Source organism: Cnephaeus nilssonii (assembly GCF_951640355.1).
Source record: "Cnephaeus nilssonii genome assembly, chromosome: 4".
NCBI classification, from domain to species: Eukaryota; Metazoa; Chordata; class Mammalia; order Chiroptera; family Vespertilionidae; genus Cnephaeus; species Cnephaeus nilssonii.
This window is the reverse complement of record NC_137075.1, coordinates 10,846,771-10,863,256: the sequence shown is the minus strand read 5'-3', so window position 1 is coordinate 10,863,256 and position 16,486 is coordinate 10,846,771. Positions and strand designations below refer to the sequence as shown.

The 16,486-nt window shown below is 42.4% G+C and overlaps 1 protein-coding gene across 1 annotated transcript in view; it reads right to left on the bottom strand.

Moving 5' to 3' along the window:
- Positions 1 to 16,486, bottom strand: part of KIF5B (kinesin family member 5B) — an 84,196-nt gene that overhangs the window by 54,404 nt on the left and 13,306 nt on the right. The window contains exon 2 of the mRNA XM_079768600.1: positions 11,671 to 11,758. Within this exon, the coding sequence (XP_079624726.1) occupies positions 11,671 to 11,758 (88 nt within the window). The remainder of the gene's footprint in view (positions 1 to 11,670; positions 11,759 to 16,486) is intronic.

Below are 16,486 nucleotides of genomic sequence, written 5' to 3'. Positions count from 1 at the left end.
AATAGATTGCAAGACAACAAGGGACAAAGATGGACAATTTATAATGATAAAGGGGACACTAGATCAATAAAACATACATAAAACTTCTTCATACACACACCCACACACACAACCAGACAGCTCCAAAATATATAGAACTACTCACAGACCTAAACAGTAGCTCCAACAAAGGTTTAATTTCCAAAATATATAAAGAACTTGTAAAACTCAACACAAAACAAAAAATCCAATTAAAATGTGGGCACAGGACCTGAAAATACACCATTCCCAAGAAGACATACAAATAACCAATAGATATATGAAAAGATGTTCAACCTGACTGGCAATTAGGGAAATGCAAATCAAAACTACAATGAGGTACCACCTCACACCTGTTAGAGTGGCCATTATCAACAAAACAAGCAATAACAAGTGAGGTTGTAGAAAAAAGGGAATCCTCAGTCATTGCTGGTGGGAATGTAGTGGTTGTACCATTATGGAAACCACTCTGGCGAGTCTTCAAAAAATTAAGAAGAGAGCTACCATATGACCCAGCAATCCCTCTCCTGGGTATATACCCGAAAAACTCGAATTTATGTATATAAAAAGATACATGCATCCCTATATTCATTGCAGCATTATTCATGGTGGTCAAGACATGGAAACAACCAAAGTGTACCAAGACTGAGGACTCAATAAAAAAGATGTGGTACATATACAAAATGGAATACTACTCAGCCATAATAAAGGATGAAATACTGCCATTTGCAACAACATGGATGGACCTAGAGAACAGTATTTTAAGTGAAGTAAGTCAGTCCGAAAAAGCTAAGAACTCTATGCTTTCACTCATGTAGGATATAAAACTGAAACTCATGAACACAAAGAGCAATGTGGTGATTGCCAGAGGGAAGGGGTCTGGAGGAGAAGGAGAACCTATCTAATAAAGAGGGAATATGCTAATTGACCCTCATGCCATCGCAAAATGGCGGCGCCCACAGCCAATAAGGAGGGAATATGCTAACTGACTGCCACGTCCTCAAAAATGGCGGCACCCACAGCCACAAAATGGCAGCGCCCAGTCCCCTCAGCCCCGCCGGGGAGCCTGCCTCCTAAGCCCCCCAGTCCCCTCAGCCCCCCAGCCGCCCAGGGCCAGCCCGAGGCGCAGGCAAGCCTTGGATGGTAGCTGCCCAGCTGCCCAGGGCTGCCCGAGGCTCAGGTAACCAGGACCGGCCGAGGCTTGCGCTGCCGGCAGTGGTAGCAGCAGAGGTGTGATGGGGGCGTCACCTTCCCCCGATTGCCAGGTTGCCTCCCGCCCTGAGGGCTCCCGAACTGTGAGAGGGGGCAGGCCGGGCTGAGAGATGCCCCCTCCAGTGCATTAATTTTCATGCATCCGGTCAGTACTAATATAAGGTGACAGGATAAGATTTTACTTTGGGTGGTGGGCACAAGGTGCAATATACAGATCTTGTAACATAGAAACCCACACCTGAAACCTCTATGTTCATGTTGGCTGATGTCACCCCAAACAATTTAATAAAATAGATAGATAGATAGATAGATAGGTAGATAGGTAGGTAGGTAGGTAGGTAGGTAGGTAGGTAGATAGATAGATAGATAGATAGATAGATAGATAGATAGATAGAGATAGATAGATAGATAGATAGATAGATAGATAGATAGATAGATAGATAAAAAAGACTAGCTCAGACTTTACACCTTCCTCCAACCCAACTCTATAACAAACCCCAAATAAATCTAGGTATCCTGTGTTCTTATGGTATCTGATTTAATCATAATACTTATTGCTGTCTGTTGCAACTGTCACTTTAGTTGTCTGCCTTCCTCACCAGAGTGTCAACTCCTTGAGGCTGGCGTGTGTTTAATTCCTAGCACAGTGTCTGGCACTTAGTAGGAACTCAAATGCTTGCTGAATGATTATTATCATCACTAACACACAGCATCTTTCTAAAGCTCCCTCCCCTTTTTAAATATACTTTTGCCATTCTTGTGAAAAACAGAGGAGGGCAATTATGAACAATATTACTTCTTTCATACTTTATAAACAATAAAAACATATTTAGTAAGTGAGACAACAGCATATCGCTTTCTAAAAGTAGCTTAATCTCTCTGAACTTTACCTTCCTCATTAGCAAAATATATGTTTAGGGGAAAAGTAAGAATTAGAAGTCACTATATAAAATTATTAATGTTGCCCTGGCTGGTTTGGCTCACTGGATAGAGCGTCGGCCTGGGGACTGAAGGGTCCCAGGTTCGATTCCGGTCAAGGGCATGTACCTTGGTTGCAGGCACATCCCCAGTTGGGGGTGTGCAGGAGGCAGCTGATCAATGCTTCTCTCCCATCAATGTTTCTAACTCTCTATCCCTCTCCCTTCCTCTCTGGAAAAAATCAATAAAAATATATTTTAAAAAATTATTAATGTTAACATTTAGAATATACAATGTGCCAGACTCAAATAATTTTTCATATTGCAATGTATTTAAGCCTTACACCACCCTGTGCAAGGTACTATTTGATATTTTTAGTTAGTAACATTTTACTGAGGCATGAAGAGATTAAATAACTTGCCTATAGTTCCATAGCTAGTAAGATAGAGCTGGGATGTAAACCCATAAAGACTCTTAACCTTTTGCACTTGGATGTTGAGTGTAACTCGACACGGTTAGCATCGGTAGCAGCTCTTTTTATACTCTTTGAATGTATCAATAATTTGAAATATAAAAAAATCCAAATAAGTAAGTTTGTATGAAAAGAAACTCCAGTTTTTTATTCTACTGCCACGCTTTGTAAAATCTGGGGTATTTAAAAAATTAAATCCCGAGTAGAATAAAGGAATCGAGAAAAAAACAAGCAAGTGCAAAGGGTTAACCACTATAATTTTATCAAGTAACAAAGAACTTATATAAATATATGGCAAGCTACATCTGAAAAAATTAAATGTGAATTCAGTGGTAGACAGTCCAGGTCAGGAAACCATGGCTGGAAACTGAGGAATGTATGAAGGCCTGATATGATGTCTGGCAGATAGCAAGCACTGAATACAAATTTGCAGACAACACTCAGATTCTGAATTCAAAAGAGAATACAAGTCGGTAAGCCTTGTTAAAAAAAAAAATCTGTCTAATGAATCTACATAAAGTTACACACTTATACAGAAAACTAGAGGCCCAGTGCATGATTTAATCATGCACCTGGTGCACCAGGCCGGAGGCTTTCGGAAGGCCTTGTGCCGGAGCAGACAGCCGGCCAGCTCCCCCGCTTTGGCTTTTGATCGCGGGGGAGCTGGCCGGCTGTCCGCCGGTGCACCAGGCCTTCCAAAAGCCTCCGGCTCAGCGTCCTGCTGGCCCAATCAGCTACCCCGGCCACCCTGAGTCCCGCCCCCTGCGCGCCCAATCGTGGGCGTAGCGGAGTGATGGTAATTTACATATTACCATTTTATTATGTAGGATGATGAAACAACGCAACCTCAGTGGACTGTCAGGGGCCCAGAGAGTACTAGCAGCTTTCAGGTCATTCCTGGTAACTTGCTCATCAAATCCGTTAACTCAGATGAAATACCAACAGCCCATCATTCTGCTGATCTTTGCCTACCGACAGTTACTAACCTTGCCCTTTGACCTGATGTGTTCACCAATGACTGTCCCAAGTTCAACCTACCATGTATTTAATTGGTTTACTGTCCTCACACCTCACCAGACCCCCAACACCTACCTCTACCCCATCTCTCTCCTTATACCTATGCATTTAATTGGTAACTCCACCACATTCATATCCTTATCCAGGACAAGATTCACTAGCTACTACATCCAGGCTCTTCCAAAATAAAAGAGAGTATTTGGGTGAAGATAAAAGGAAAAAGTCATAGCCATGTGATACTTTTCTAGTATAAATTACAAAGCTGGCAAAGAAGCAGGATAGAGACAGTGAGAGAAAGTTTCTATTGTAACAAATACTTGAAGTCTAATTTTATAGAGTGAAAACATCGTAGGCTATGCTTTGCCCTAAGTACTATTATGATTGATTAAATTAAAAATAATGTTCCTTCTTAGAAGATGGAGGGAAAAAAGTAGCAATTTACATCTGTTGTGTGTTTACTTTCGCCCTGGGTGAGGTACTTCTCCAGAATCATCTTTTCAAATCCCCACAATACCCTTATTTTGCAGAAGAGGAAAGGAAGAGTTAGAAAGGCGTAGAAAGGTTAGGTAACTTGCTGAAAGTCTCACATCTAGAAAGTGGCCAACCTGGACTTAAATCTAGGTTTGTCTGATTCCAAAGCCTGTGCGCTTAACCATAGTGCAAAGAAGAGAAATGTAAGAAAACCAAGATGGTAGCGTAAGAAAACCCCAGTACTCGCCACCTCCTACAACCACATAAAAATTAAAACTAAAATACAGAACATCATTCAGAACTGCCTGAAATCTGGCTGAATGGAAGTCCTACAACTAGAGAAGTAAAGAAGAAAGCACATTGAGAGGGGTGCAGGCACGGAACATTCTGGTATAACACCCACATGTGGCGTTTTCTTAATTGGGAGGGATATCTCCAAGGCTTCCTGTGAGAAGCAGACAGTCTCAGCCCCACACCAGACCACCAGCCCAGGGTTTCAGAGTGGGAAGAGACGTCCCGGTAACTTTGGGCTGTAAAAACCAGCAGGGATTGTGGCTGAATTACATGAAAGCTGCTGGAGTCCCAGGTGTTCCTCTTAAAGGGCCTAAACACAGACTTACAAGATCCTGCTTCCTCTGAGCTCCAGTGCCAGGTGGTGGCTTTGAGGGAATCCAGGGATAAGAGGAGGAACTGGACTATCTGGCATTGGGGCAGGAACTTGGGGGCAGCTTTCTCGTAGACCTAGGTGCATGCAAGGGTCATTGTTTCTGTGCTTGGATCTCCCCCATCACAGAGCTAATTGGCAGTCATATCTGAGTTTCCATCAGTGCGGCCACATTGTTCGCTCCATCCTGGTGATACCCCGAGACCCTGCCCCATCCAATTTGCAGCCCACCCAAGCTGTTTGCAGCTGCTTTTCCATATGAATGGCCAGTTTTGGCTCAGGCTTCAGACTTTGCTAAAATCTCTTAACCAAGCAGCAGTTGGAATTAGCATGCCTCGAACCTATCAATAAAAGGCTCAAGACCCAGGACCAGCAACAGCCTGCCTTGCTTCACAGTTGAACCTCACATGGGCACTTCTAAGCATAATACAAGTAGCAGTCATCTGAAGATCTCTCTGTAGGTCCTCCCAGGTGGCCCTAGGCAGTGGCTGACTTTGTATCTCCCAGGAGGCCCAAGAACCAGTGCACCCAGTGGACAGCTTCAGACCATACTAGATTACAACTCTACATATCCACAGTGACACACTCAAGGAGCAGACTCAGTGAGCACCAAAGAAAACCCCACTGAAGCAAGTCCAACTCTTTGGCATGTCTCCTGCACAGCAGCTCTTCCACTGTAGACTCAGCTGGTCCTCATAGTCAATTGGCCTAGAGTGACACCAACAGCAATCAAGGCTCAATTACAACAAGACTGTGCACACAGCCTACACCAGGGCGCAGTGAACCTAGAGTGCCCAGCTCAGGTGACTGGGGAGGCCTGAGTCACTGGGCCCTATAGGACACCTAATACACAAGGCCACTCTACCAATTCTAGGAGATATAACAGTTCTACATAGTACATATAAACAAACACTGGGAAGCAGCCAAAATGGGGAGACAAAGAAACATGTTACAAATGAAAGAAATGGAAGCAAGCAAACTATTGGATACAGAGTTCAAAACAATGGTTATAAGGTTACTCAATGATTTCAATGAGAGCTTCAATGGACTTAATGAGAGCTGCAAGGGACTTAAGTGAGACTTTCAAGGATCTTAGTGAGAATGTCAAAGACATGAAAAAGGACCAGTTGGAAATTAAGCATACACTAACTGAAATAAAGAATAATTTAAAGGGATTCAACAGTAGAGTAGAGGATGCTGAGAATCATATCAATAATTTGGAATATGAGGAAGCAAAAACACCCAAGCAAAAGAGCAAAAAGAAAAAAGAATCCAAAAATATGAAGCTAGTGGAAGGAGCCTCTGGGACAACTTCACAGGTACCAACATTCACATCATGGGGGTTCCACAAGGAGAAGAGAGCAAGATATTGAAAACCTATTGAATAATGACAAAAAACTTCCCCTACTTTGTGAAAGAAATTGACTTACAAATCCAGAAAGCAGAGTCCCAAACAAGATTAACCCAAAGAGGCCCAAACCAAGATAATCAAAATTAAAATGTGAAAGGTTAAAGACAAAAGAGAATCTTAAAAGCAGCAAGAGAAAAGCAGTTATTAGTCACCTACAAGGGAGCGCCCATACGACTGTCCGCTTATTTCTCAACAGAAACTTTGTAGGTCAGAAGGGAGTGTCAAGAAATATTCAAAGTGATGAAGAGCAAGGGCCTACAACCAAGATTACCCAGTCAAGCTATCATTTAGAATTGAAGGTCATTAAAGAGCTTCACAGACAAGAAAAAGCTAAAGGGGTTCATCACCACCAAATCAGTGTTACATGAAATGCTGAAAGGTATTCTTTAAGAAGAGGTAAAGAAGAAGATCAATAAAATGGAATAAATACATATCTAGCAACTATTGAATCTAAAAATCAAAATAAACGAACAAGAAATCGAATGAACAAAATGGAAGTGATGAATAAAATAGAATCACAGGCATGGAAACATGGAAAAGACTGAGGAATCTCATAGGGGTTGGGCTGGGAAAAGATTAACCAAAGATCTTATATGCATACATGCATTACCTATGGACACAGACAATAAGGTGGTGAAGGCCTAGGGTTGGGTGGGAACTTGATGGAGGGGGTCAATAGGGAGGAAAGAGGGGGACATCTGTAATACTCTCAACAATAAAAAATTTTAAAATAATTTTTAAAAAGTTAAGTTTAAATAAGTAAAAGAAAGAGAACCGCTGTTCAGAACTTGATTCCAAACAGGAAATCAGGTACTTGCTGGTGAAGTAAAAGAGACCATTTTGAGAAAAGGAGGAAAAATTCAGGGGGGGAAAAAATGATTTCACCTTAGAATTATAAACAGTAATAAAACAGAACAAAAGGAGTAGAAATATGTACTCTAGACTTCAGGACAATAGATTTCAAAGAGTTCTCAAAAAGTTAAGTATGCGATTATGAAAAGACTATATAATTGAGGATATACAAAAGAGATAAAAATCCATGAAATAGTGTAAGAAAGGTAAAAACCCACTATAATTGTACCTTATAAAAATAAAACAAAAATTAAGGCCCTAAAAAGAGCTTTCAAAATATGCAGAAAAAGAATAATGAATGAAACCCTCATTACCTAGAAAAGGTGATAAAATATTAACAGAAGAGGTATTCCTATTTTATTACTATCTTCTACAACACTTTCTGAAAGTGGAACAGGATAAACACTGTAAAGAGACTTTCAGGTTGAGGTAGGACAGTCAAATAATAGTTTTAAATGAATCAAAGTTTTTAATTATAAGAGAATAAACAAAAATTTCACAGCTACTGTATGTAAGATTTAGAAGCCATAGACACAAGATGAGTACCTTGTAAATATTATACTTCTTTCAAAAGAAGGGAAAATTATTCTAGGCACTGCAGACAAAATATCAAAATTTCACCAAGGAAAAGCTATGGATGAACTAACCTCATTTCCTGTTTGGATAGAATCACACAATTGGTACTTTGGAGAAATACCAGTCGTGTCCCACAATTTCATAAAAGAATCCAAATTTTTCATCATATTCTTGTGGATATGTTGACAAGCTAAGAACTAAACAACTGTATAGGGGAGAGAATCTGAAGGTGGTTGAATATAAAGTATGATTTATTTAATTGACAATAATCTTGTCCAGTTTTTAGAAGATTCGGCTAAGGACCATGGTCCATTAAGCATTTTATAAATGACTTAAGAGTAACATTTTTCAAGCTTCAATGTCCTTAAATGAAGACCTTATTAAAATAAAAACAACCTTCATCCAGCCGGTGTTGCCCAGTGTTTGAGGTTCGACCCATGAACCAGGAGGTCATGTTTCAATTCCTAGTAAGGGCACATGCCCAGGTTGCAGGCTCCATCACGGGGGCGTACAGGAGCAGCCAATTGATGATTCTCCCTCATCACTGATGTTTCTCTCTCTCTCTCCCTCCCTCTCTCTGAAATCAGTAAAAACATACTTAAAAAAAAAAAATACCACCTTCAATGTCCTTGACACGACAATAGACTTATCAAATATCCTGATAGCCGACTTAGATCCCTAGAAAGATAATTATAAAAATAAAACTCAATATCATCAAGAGTTAAAATGAACTGGAATTTTCACCTAAAAGACCTGCACTTAGATTAAAAACGTCAATATTCAAATGTGGATTGGGGTTTCATGTTGGTTAAAACAGATGTAAAAAAGACCTGAACATGCCGGAACCGGTTTGGCTCAGTGGATAGAGCGTTGGCCTTCGGACTCAAGGGTCCCGGGTTCGATTCCGGTCAAGGGCATGTACCTTGGTTGCGGGCACATTCCCGGTGGGGGGTGTGCAAGAGGCAGCTGATCGATGTTTCTCTCTCATCAATGTTTCTGACTCTCTATCCCTCTCTCTTCCTCTCTGTAAAAAATCAATAAAATATATATTTTAAAAAAAATAAAAGACCTGAACATTTAAACTGTCCAAGAGTTCATCTGAATCATTAACTTTGTAAGCTAATGTAATCTTAGGTTTTACTGATAACAAATGTTATCACAAAGAATGTAATATAATTGTGTTCCATCATGGAAAACCATTTGATGATTACAACAAAAGTTGACACTGCTGATTCCTTTGTTGCAATCATTTACAGAATCACAACTTAATTCTCCCTCTTTTTATGAAGATTTCAGCATCCAGAACACTGTCTCCCATCAATAACATTCCTATTTTAATTCTTGGTGGTTTCAATGTCAATACAGATGATTCCACTAAAATACCCTGGATTTTCAGATACTTAATCCAATTTTCTCCATGATCTCTCTCCCCCCACCACCCCCACCCCACCACCTGCCCGCCCGGGATCTTATTCTTTACTCCCTCAGATGCCAACTCTACAGTCACACCGTATGTCTATGGCGTAGGACCTTTTCATTACTAACTGTACTGCCTCCCTAATCTCAATTTCAAGTATCTACCTCCCATTATTCCTTCTTGGACCCTGATTTCAACAAATTTTTTACTCTACTGCGACAATTACACCACCTTTCCCTCATATCTGCCTCCCTCATGTCCTCCTTCCTCTCACCCACCTTAGATTCCATGGTTCACCATTATCATTACTCTCTTGACAACATCTTCAATTCTCTTGTCCTTCTTTCCCCTTTTGTACTCACCTGGCAAAACCCCAACTGAGTAAAGTCAACTCTTCTGGAAGCTAACCTCAAGTGAGCCCTTAATGCTACCTGGCAATATTTCCATATTTTCCTAATGCACTCACTTCTATACTGATAGACAGCTGACTTCATACCTTTTCCTGAACCTCCTCCCCCATCCTCACTCTGTGATGACTTTGCTTTCTATATAATAGACAAAATGAAATTAATATGAAGAGAACATCTAAATTTTCCCTCCATCACGTCTATAAACCTACTTCTATCAACAAACTCGACCTTCTCTCCTGTTACTGTCTGCGCTCCTTCTAAATCCTAACCTCTGAATCCCAACTTCCCTACCCTGGTGAATGCTACAAAAAAGATAAATTTTGCCCCAATTTAAGCAGAACTTTTTAACAATTAGAGCTTTCAAAAAATGGAATAAATCATAAAATAATGGCTACTTAACTGTAAGATCTCTTTGAGAAAAGGGATTTATGTAACTAGAAGTCCAGATAATCACTTAACACCCACTCAGCTCTAGAGTTCTATGGTTTTAGAAAATATGAAATTGAAAAATATCCTAGTATAAGTTAACAGTATTACCTGGAATGTGAATACTTTTCTCACCCCTGATGACTCGGGTTAAATTACTCAAGGATTTCTCTGCTGACTACAAGTCTTTACAGAAGGAATAACAATGAAATGGAAGAATGACTGTCATTATCGACTATTTTTTAGAAACCCATCTAGCTATCTTATTTTCATTCTCATGCTGCTGTATTTCTATAATTGTTACCTTAGAAACTATCCTAGGAATATCTAATAGAAATGCATCTTTCAATAACAGTACAGTATACAATGGTAAGATATGTACACATATAATACCTTAATAAAAAAATGAAAAAAAAACTGTAAAAAAAAAAAAAGTACAGTATAATATTATAATTCTTACTAGAGGCCCGGTGCACGAAATTTGTGCATGGAGGGGAGGGTGTCCCTCAGCCCAGCCTGTACCCTCTCCAATCTTGGACCCCTCGAGGGATGTCCCTCTCACAATCCAGGACTGCTGGCTCCCAACTGCTTGCCTGCCTGCCTTCCTGACTGCCCCTAACTGCTTCTGCCTGCCAGCCTGATCACCCCCTAACCACTCCGCTGCCAGCCTGATTGATGCCTAATTGCTCCCCTGCCAGCCTGTTTGCCCCCAACTTCCCTCCTCTGCTGGCCCGGTCACCCCTAACTGCCCTCCCCTGCAGGGTTGATCACCTCCAACTTCCCTCCCTTGCAGGCTGGGTGCCTCCCAACTGCCCTCCCCTGCTGGCCATCTTGTGGTGGCCATCTTGTGTCCACATGGGGGCAGGATCTTTGACCACATGGGGGCAGACATGTTGTGTGTCGGAGTGGTGGTCAATCTGCATATTACTCTTTTATTAGATAGGATAGAGGCCTGGTGCAGGAGTGGGGGCCAGCTGGTTTGTTCTAAAGGGTGTCCCAGATAAGGGTGGGGGTTCCCTTGGGGCATGGGGCAACCTGAGCAAGGGGCCTGTGGTGGTTTGCAGGCCAGCCACGCCCCCTGGCGACCCATGCGGAGGCACTGGTATCTGGAATTTATTTACCTTCTACAATTGAAACTTTGTAGCCTGGAGCGGAGCCAAGCCTCCTGCATGCTCCACTGGCAGCCATTTCTGTTTGAGTTAATTCATCTTCTATAATTGAAACTTTGTAGCCTTAAGCAGAGGCCTGAGCCTGGCCAGGGTGTGCGGAAAGCTTTGCTTTCTCCGTTACCGCGGGCAACCCTGGCCTGGTCTCTCCAGCTCCGTGGCTGCCGCCATTCTGTTTGAATTTGTTTACCTTCTATAATTGAAACTTTATAGCTTGAGTGGAGGCTTAGGCCTGTCAAGGGCAGGTGGAAAGCTTGTTTCCCTCTGTTGCCTGGGAAACCTTGCTCTCAGTGGCTGTAGCCATCTTGGTTCGGTTTATTTGCATACTCGCCCTGATTGGCTGGTGGGCGTGGCTTGGGATGGTGGGCGTGGCCTGGTGTAGCGGAGGTATGGCCAATTTGCATATTTGTCTATTATTAGGTAGGATAACAACACCATGCACTAGGTACTGTATATAAATTAAGTCATGGAATTTAGGCAAATACTAATTGCATTTGACCTTTTTACTAGTTAATTGCTGAAAAAAAGTTGTTTAAGAAAAAGGACATTAAAATGAAAAAGAGAATGTTGGGTAAATGGTAAGATTGCAAACAAAATTTTACTTATTGCTGGGACAACTTAGCAGATTAAACATATTCACCTTTTACAATCTTCTTTGCACAGTCATTATACACTTGCTCTTGCGATGTGTTTGACTGGAATACCCGATCAAATGCATAAGGCTTGGTCTGAAAAACAAAAACAAAAGTTTCAACTACACAAATTAAAATGGATTTCTAAGCTCCTTTAAAGATATCAACATATATTTAACCTTCACAACAGAATACCTATTCTGCATCACTTCATGTCATAGAATCTTTGTGGCAAAAACCTTAGGGATCACCAAGTACAAATCCACTAAAATAAACTCTACAAAAATGAGAATGTCTGCTTTAGTCTTTGTTATATATCCAGGGCCTAGCACACTAATGATAATTTGCACTATTATGGTAGCTCAACTCACCTGAATACTGACAGTGAATTCTGATTTGATGAGTGTCTATGCTGGCAGGGGTTGAGACTATATTTTCAATACTAATATCATGCTTGGCTGATGTGGCTGTGGTTGAGCATTGACTCATGAACCAGGAGGTCACAGTTCGATTTCCCTTTTAGACCACATGCCCACGTTGTGGGCTCAATCCCCATTAAGGGGCTGGTGGGAGGCAGCTAATTGATTCTTTCATCATGGATGTTTCTATCTCTCTCCCTCTCCTTTTCTCTCTGAAATAAATAAAAACATATCTAAAAAAATAAAAGTTAAAAAAATACTAATAAAAATTTGCAGATAAAAAAATTCGAATCCTGAAATATACAAAAATTGGGACAAAATTAAAATTCAAACCCAAATCTCTAGTCTTTCATTTCAGGGCTCTTTCCATTAATCCATTCAGCTCTACAGTTTACTGCAACAGCTTTTCAATTATTCATTCATTGAAAAAGTATTTATGGAATGCCTATGATACTAGAATGACATGCGAGAATGACAACCAAGACAGATTCAAGCTCTCTTTTAGTGGAACATAAGTAATAGTGGGATCAACATCAGACAAATAATTAATTCTGACTAGAATTCTGACTCATGGCAGCAAAGTGTTATGAAAATACTATTGAAAAGGAAAATGGGAGGACTTGCAACCTAGTTCAGCATCTGGTTAAAACTGTAGTCTTACTTCCCCACTCTGACTAAACCTGGGTGGAGCTGCAGAGCCTAACCCCAGATCCCCACCACAGCTGACTTGGGGCAGAGCATGCCCCCAAAACCCCACCACAGGAGGAGATATATAGGTCAGAGCCTCCCCACGAGTTCAGTTCAGGCTTTGGATCCGGAATTCCCCTGGACTAGCAGAACTGCTAAATAAAGGTTGAACTTTCCTCCCTCAGAGTGCTGACTGATCGTTTGGTGCGTTGACTGGGAAACGTCAGTTGAGCTGGCTCTTAGGCCACTGCTGACAAGAGCGGACTTCTGGGCACTTGCTTCAGGCTCCAGGACCCAAGGAAGGCACGCCACCCGCACATTCACAGGTTCTTGAACTCACAAGGCCCGGAGGGACTGCAGCAACTGCAGCTCCATCGGACCCAAAGAGGCAGGCAACACCTTTCTGGGACTCCCTGGGAGGGAAGTCAAAATCAGACGTCTGAAACTGTAAGTTTTTCCCCCAGAGAAACGGGTCTGAGTTCTGGCCTGTCCTATGGGACAGAAGAGGTAGCTGGCCCCTACCTAGGTAATTATTTACCTCAGGATAGCTCAGATCATCTGGAGGAACAGCTTCTAGATGGTATTCACCATCTCTGGGACTTCCCAGGAGGGAAGTAAAAACTCGGACTGGCTAAGGGTTCGAGTCTGGCCTATCTTTAAAACAAAAAGGTAGAAGAGAAGAGTTCCTAGGCACTTTTCTACTACCTCTGTTCAAGAACTTGTTCTGTATCTCTGCGCAATTGAAACTGATTTGGTGGTATTCTGTGGTGTAAATGTGGTGCGCAGGTGTAAAAGTGTTTTATGTTTGTTTGTTTCTGTTTTGTTTTTTAAAAACCCTTCTAAACCTCTCCCGAGTTTCTGTGGTGATTCAAAGTTTTTAGTGGGGAATGTTATCTGTCTTTATTGTTTAAATATGTCTCTTTGTTGTTTAAAATTGTTTAGCTAGTAAAATTTCTGTTTGTGTCTCTTAAAAAAATATGAGTGTATTGCTAATTTGAGAAATGTTAAGTATTTACATGTCACCTAAAAATTAAGGCTAAGAGTTCTAACTAACTGGAAAGTATGGCTTTGGTGTAATGGAGGAAGGTAAAGAGAAATGTTGAAAGTTGAATGGATGACAAGCCAGTAAACCTGGACAAGTAGAATAGGGAAACTGAGCAGAAATCCTGTCTTCCCTAAACCAAGGACACTTGGGAGTAAATGATTTGCACTTGCCTCCCTAAACAGAGGTTAAATAGTTTATGTCAATGTACTCAAGGAGACTGATAGAAATCTGATTAGTGTCATTTGCTGTCCACACCCAAGGACAAATGAAGTTAGAAAAGGCAACCCGGTCCCTCCCTGCAACATGGGTAATAGCTCCTCCTCAAACTCTACTGTCTTAGAATGTATGTTAAGAAATTTTAAAAGGGGGTTTATTGGGGACTACGGAGTAAAACTAGTCCCCTGGGAGTTAAAAAGGATGTGTGAAATAGACTGGCCATCTTTTGGAGTAGGATAGCCACCGGAGGGCACATTGGATGTCCCCACAATCAGGAATGTTCACAGAATTATCACAGGCGACTCAGGTCATCCTGACCAGTTCCCTTATACTGACCAGTGGCTATTAAGCCGCTTTGGATCTGGTTTTGTGTATATAAGGAAAAAGGGCAGGCTCTTCAGAAGGAGAATAAGTCTCCTATTCTGCAGGAACCCCCTGAGGAAGCCCTGCCAGTTCTACCACCTCTATACGTGCCTCAAGCGGTACCCAGTGCCTCTGCCTAGCCAGGGAAGCTTAGATATACCACCTCCTTCCGTCTCCCCTCAACCAGACCCTCCAGAGCCAGTTGGACGATGTTTGCGCTCAGCTGGTCAGGGACCCAAATCACTCCCAGCTTTCCAGATGCCTCTCCAAGAAATGCAGGGTCCTCATATATTTGGAGAAAACAGGATCCCACAAGAGGGGGGATTGGTCTTTTACTACCAGCCTCTCACTACGACCAATCTCTTAAATTGGAAGCACCATACTCCCGCTTATTCCGAAAAACCTCAAGCCAATCTTTCAGACCCAAAAGCCCACTTGGGTCGACTGCAAGCAACTCCTTCTCACGCTCTTTAACACTGAGGAGTGCATGAAAATAATAATAGAAGCTTGGAAATGGCTCCAGACCCAGGCCCCGCCAGGGACATTAGACACAGACAGATGGGCCAAGGAGGTTCTCCCAGATGTGGAACCCAGTCGAGACCCAAATTCGGAGGATGGGAGGGCCAGATTAGAGATATATTGGCTGGCCTTCCTCCAGGGGCTCCGGGATGGGACCAAGAAGCCCACTAATATGGCCAAGACCTCTGAGGTTTTCCAGAGGACTGATGACAGTCTGGCAGCCTTTTATGAGAGACACTGTGAAGCATATCGAGTTTACACTCCCTTTGACCCAGAGGCCTCAGAGAATCAAACTATGGTCAATGCAGCCTTCATTAGTCAGGCTCAGCCAGACATAAGGAGAAAGCTACAGAAGCTTGAAGGATTTGCGGGAAAGAATACAACCGAGCTATTAGAAATAGCAAACAAGGTTTTCATTAATTGGGACAATGCAGCTAAAAAAGGAGGCTGAGGAGAAACTAAAAAGGAAAGCAATTCTGATTGCTACGGCTGTTATAGAAGCTAGCTCCCAAAAAAGGAAAGGGAGACAGCAAGGAGCCAAGTCAGGAAAAGGAAGGACAAATCGTAAATGGGACCAGTGTGCCTATTGTAAAGAAGTAGGACATTGGAAGAATGAATACCTGAGCTGCCAGAAGAAGCAGGCAAGGCCATCCAACCACCCAGCCACTATCGGCCAGAGTTGCCTGAGGCAGACCTCATCGGACTGGTGGCATCTGACTCCGACTAGGACAGACTGGGCTCTTTCCAACTGGGCCCTCATGAGCCCATGGTCGAAATGAAAATCGGAGGCCAGACTGTGAACTTTATAGTTGATACAGGGGCAGAGCACTCGGTAGTTACTCAGAAAGTAGCTTCTCTCTCAGGACGGGAAGTCATCATTATTGGAGCTACCGGGGACCACACCTCCAGACCATTCTGCCGCCCCCGCCGATGTCAGTTATGCGGCCACCAGGTGGTTCATGAATTCCTGTATTTGCCAGATTGCCTGGTCCCTCTAATGGGCAGAGACCTTTTAGCCAAAATGGGAGCAGAAACCACCTTTGCCCCGTCGGCTCAGCACAACTGCACTTAGGTGAGGAGACCTCTCCAATGATTCTGTCTTTAGCAGTATTTAGGGAGGAAGAATGAAGACTTCATACCTCCCAGTCAAAGGACTCACAATTAGAGCCTGAAGTAGAGAAGGAATTCTTGCTGGTCTGGGCAGAAGGAAATCCCACGGACCACGCCCCAGTGCTAATTGACTTGAAGCCTGGGGCACAGCCTGTAAAACTTCCTTTTTCTGCCTTCAGCTGACACCCTCCAGTCATTCTGTTTGCCTTTGAGCGGGGGGAAAACCCAAACACAGGAATAAGGAACAGTTCACCTGGACCAGACTGCCACAAGGGTTCAAGAACTCCTCAACTCTTTTTAGTGGAGCACTAGCAGCAGATTTGTCCAAATTTCCAGGACAGAACGTGGGGTGCAATCTACTCCAATATGTAGACGACCTCCTACTGGCTAGCTCCATGTGAACTCAGAGTTGGGAAGGAACACAAACCCTTCTAAGACTCTTAACTGAAACAGGTTACTGGGTGT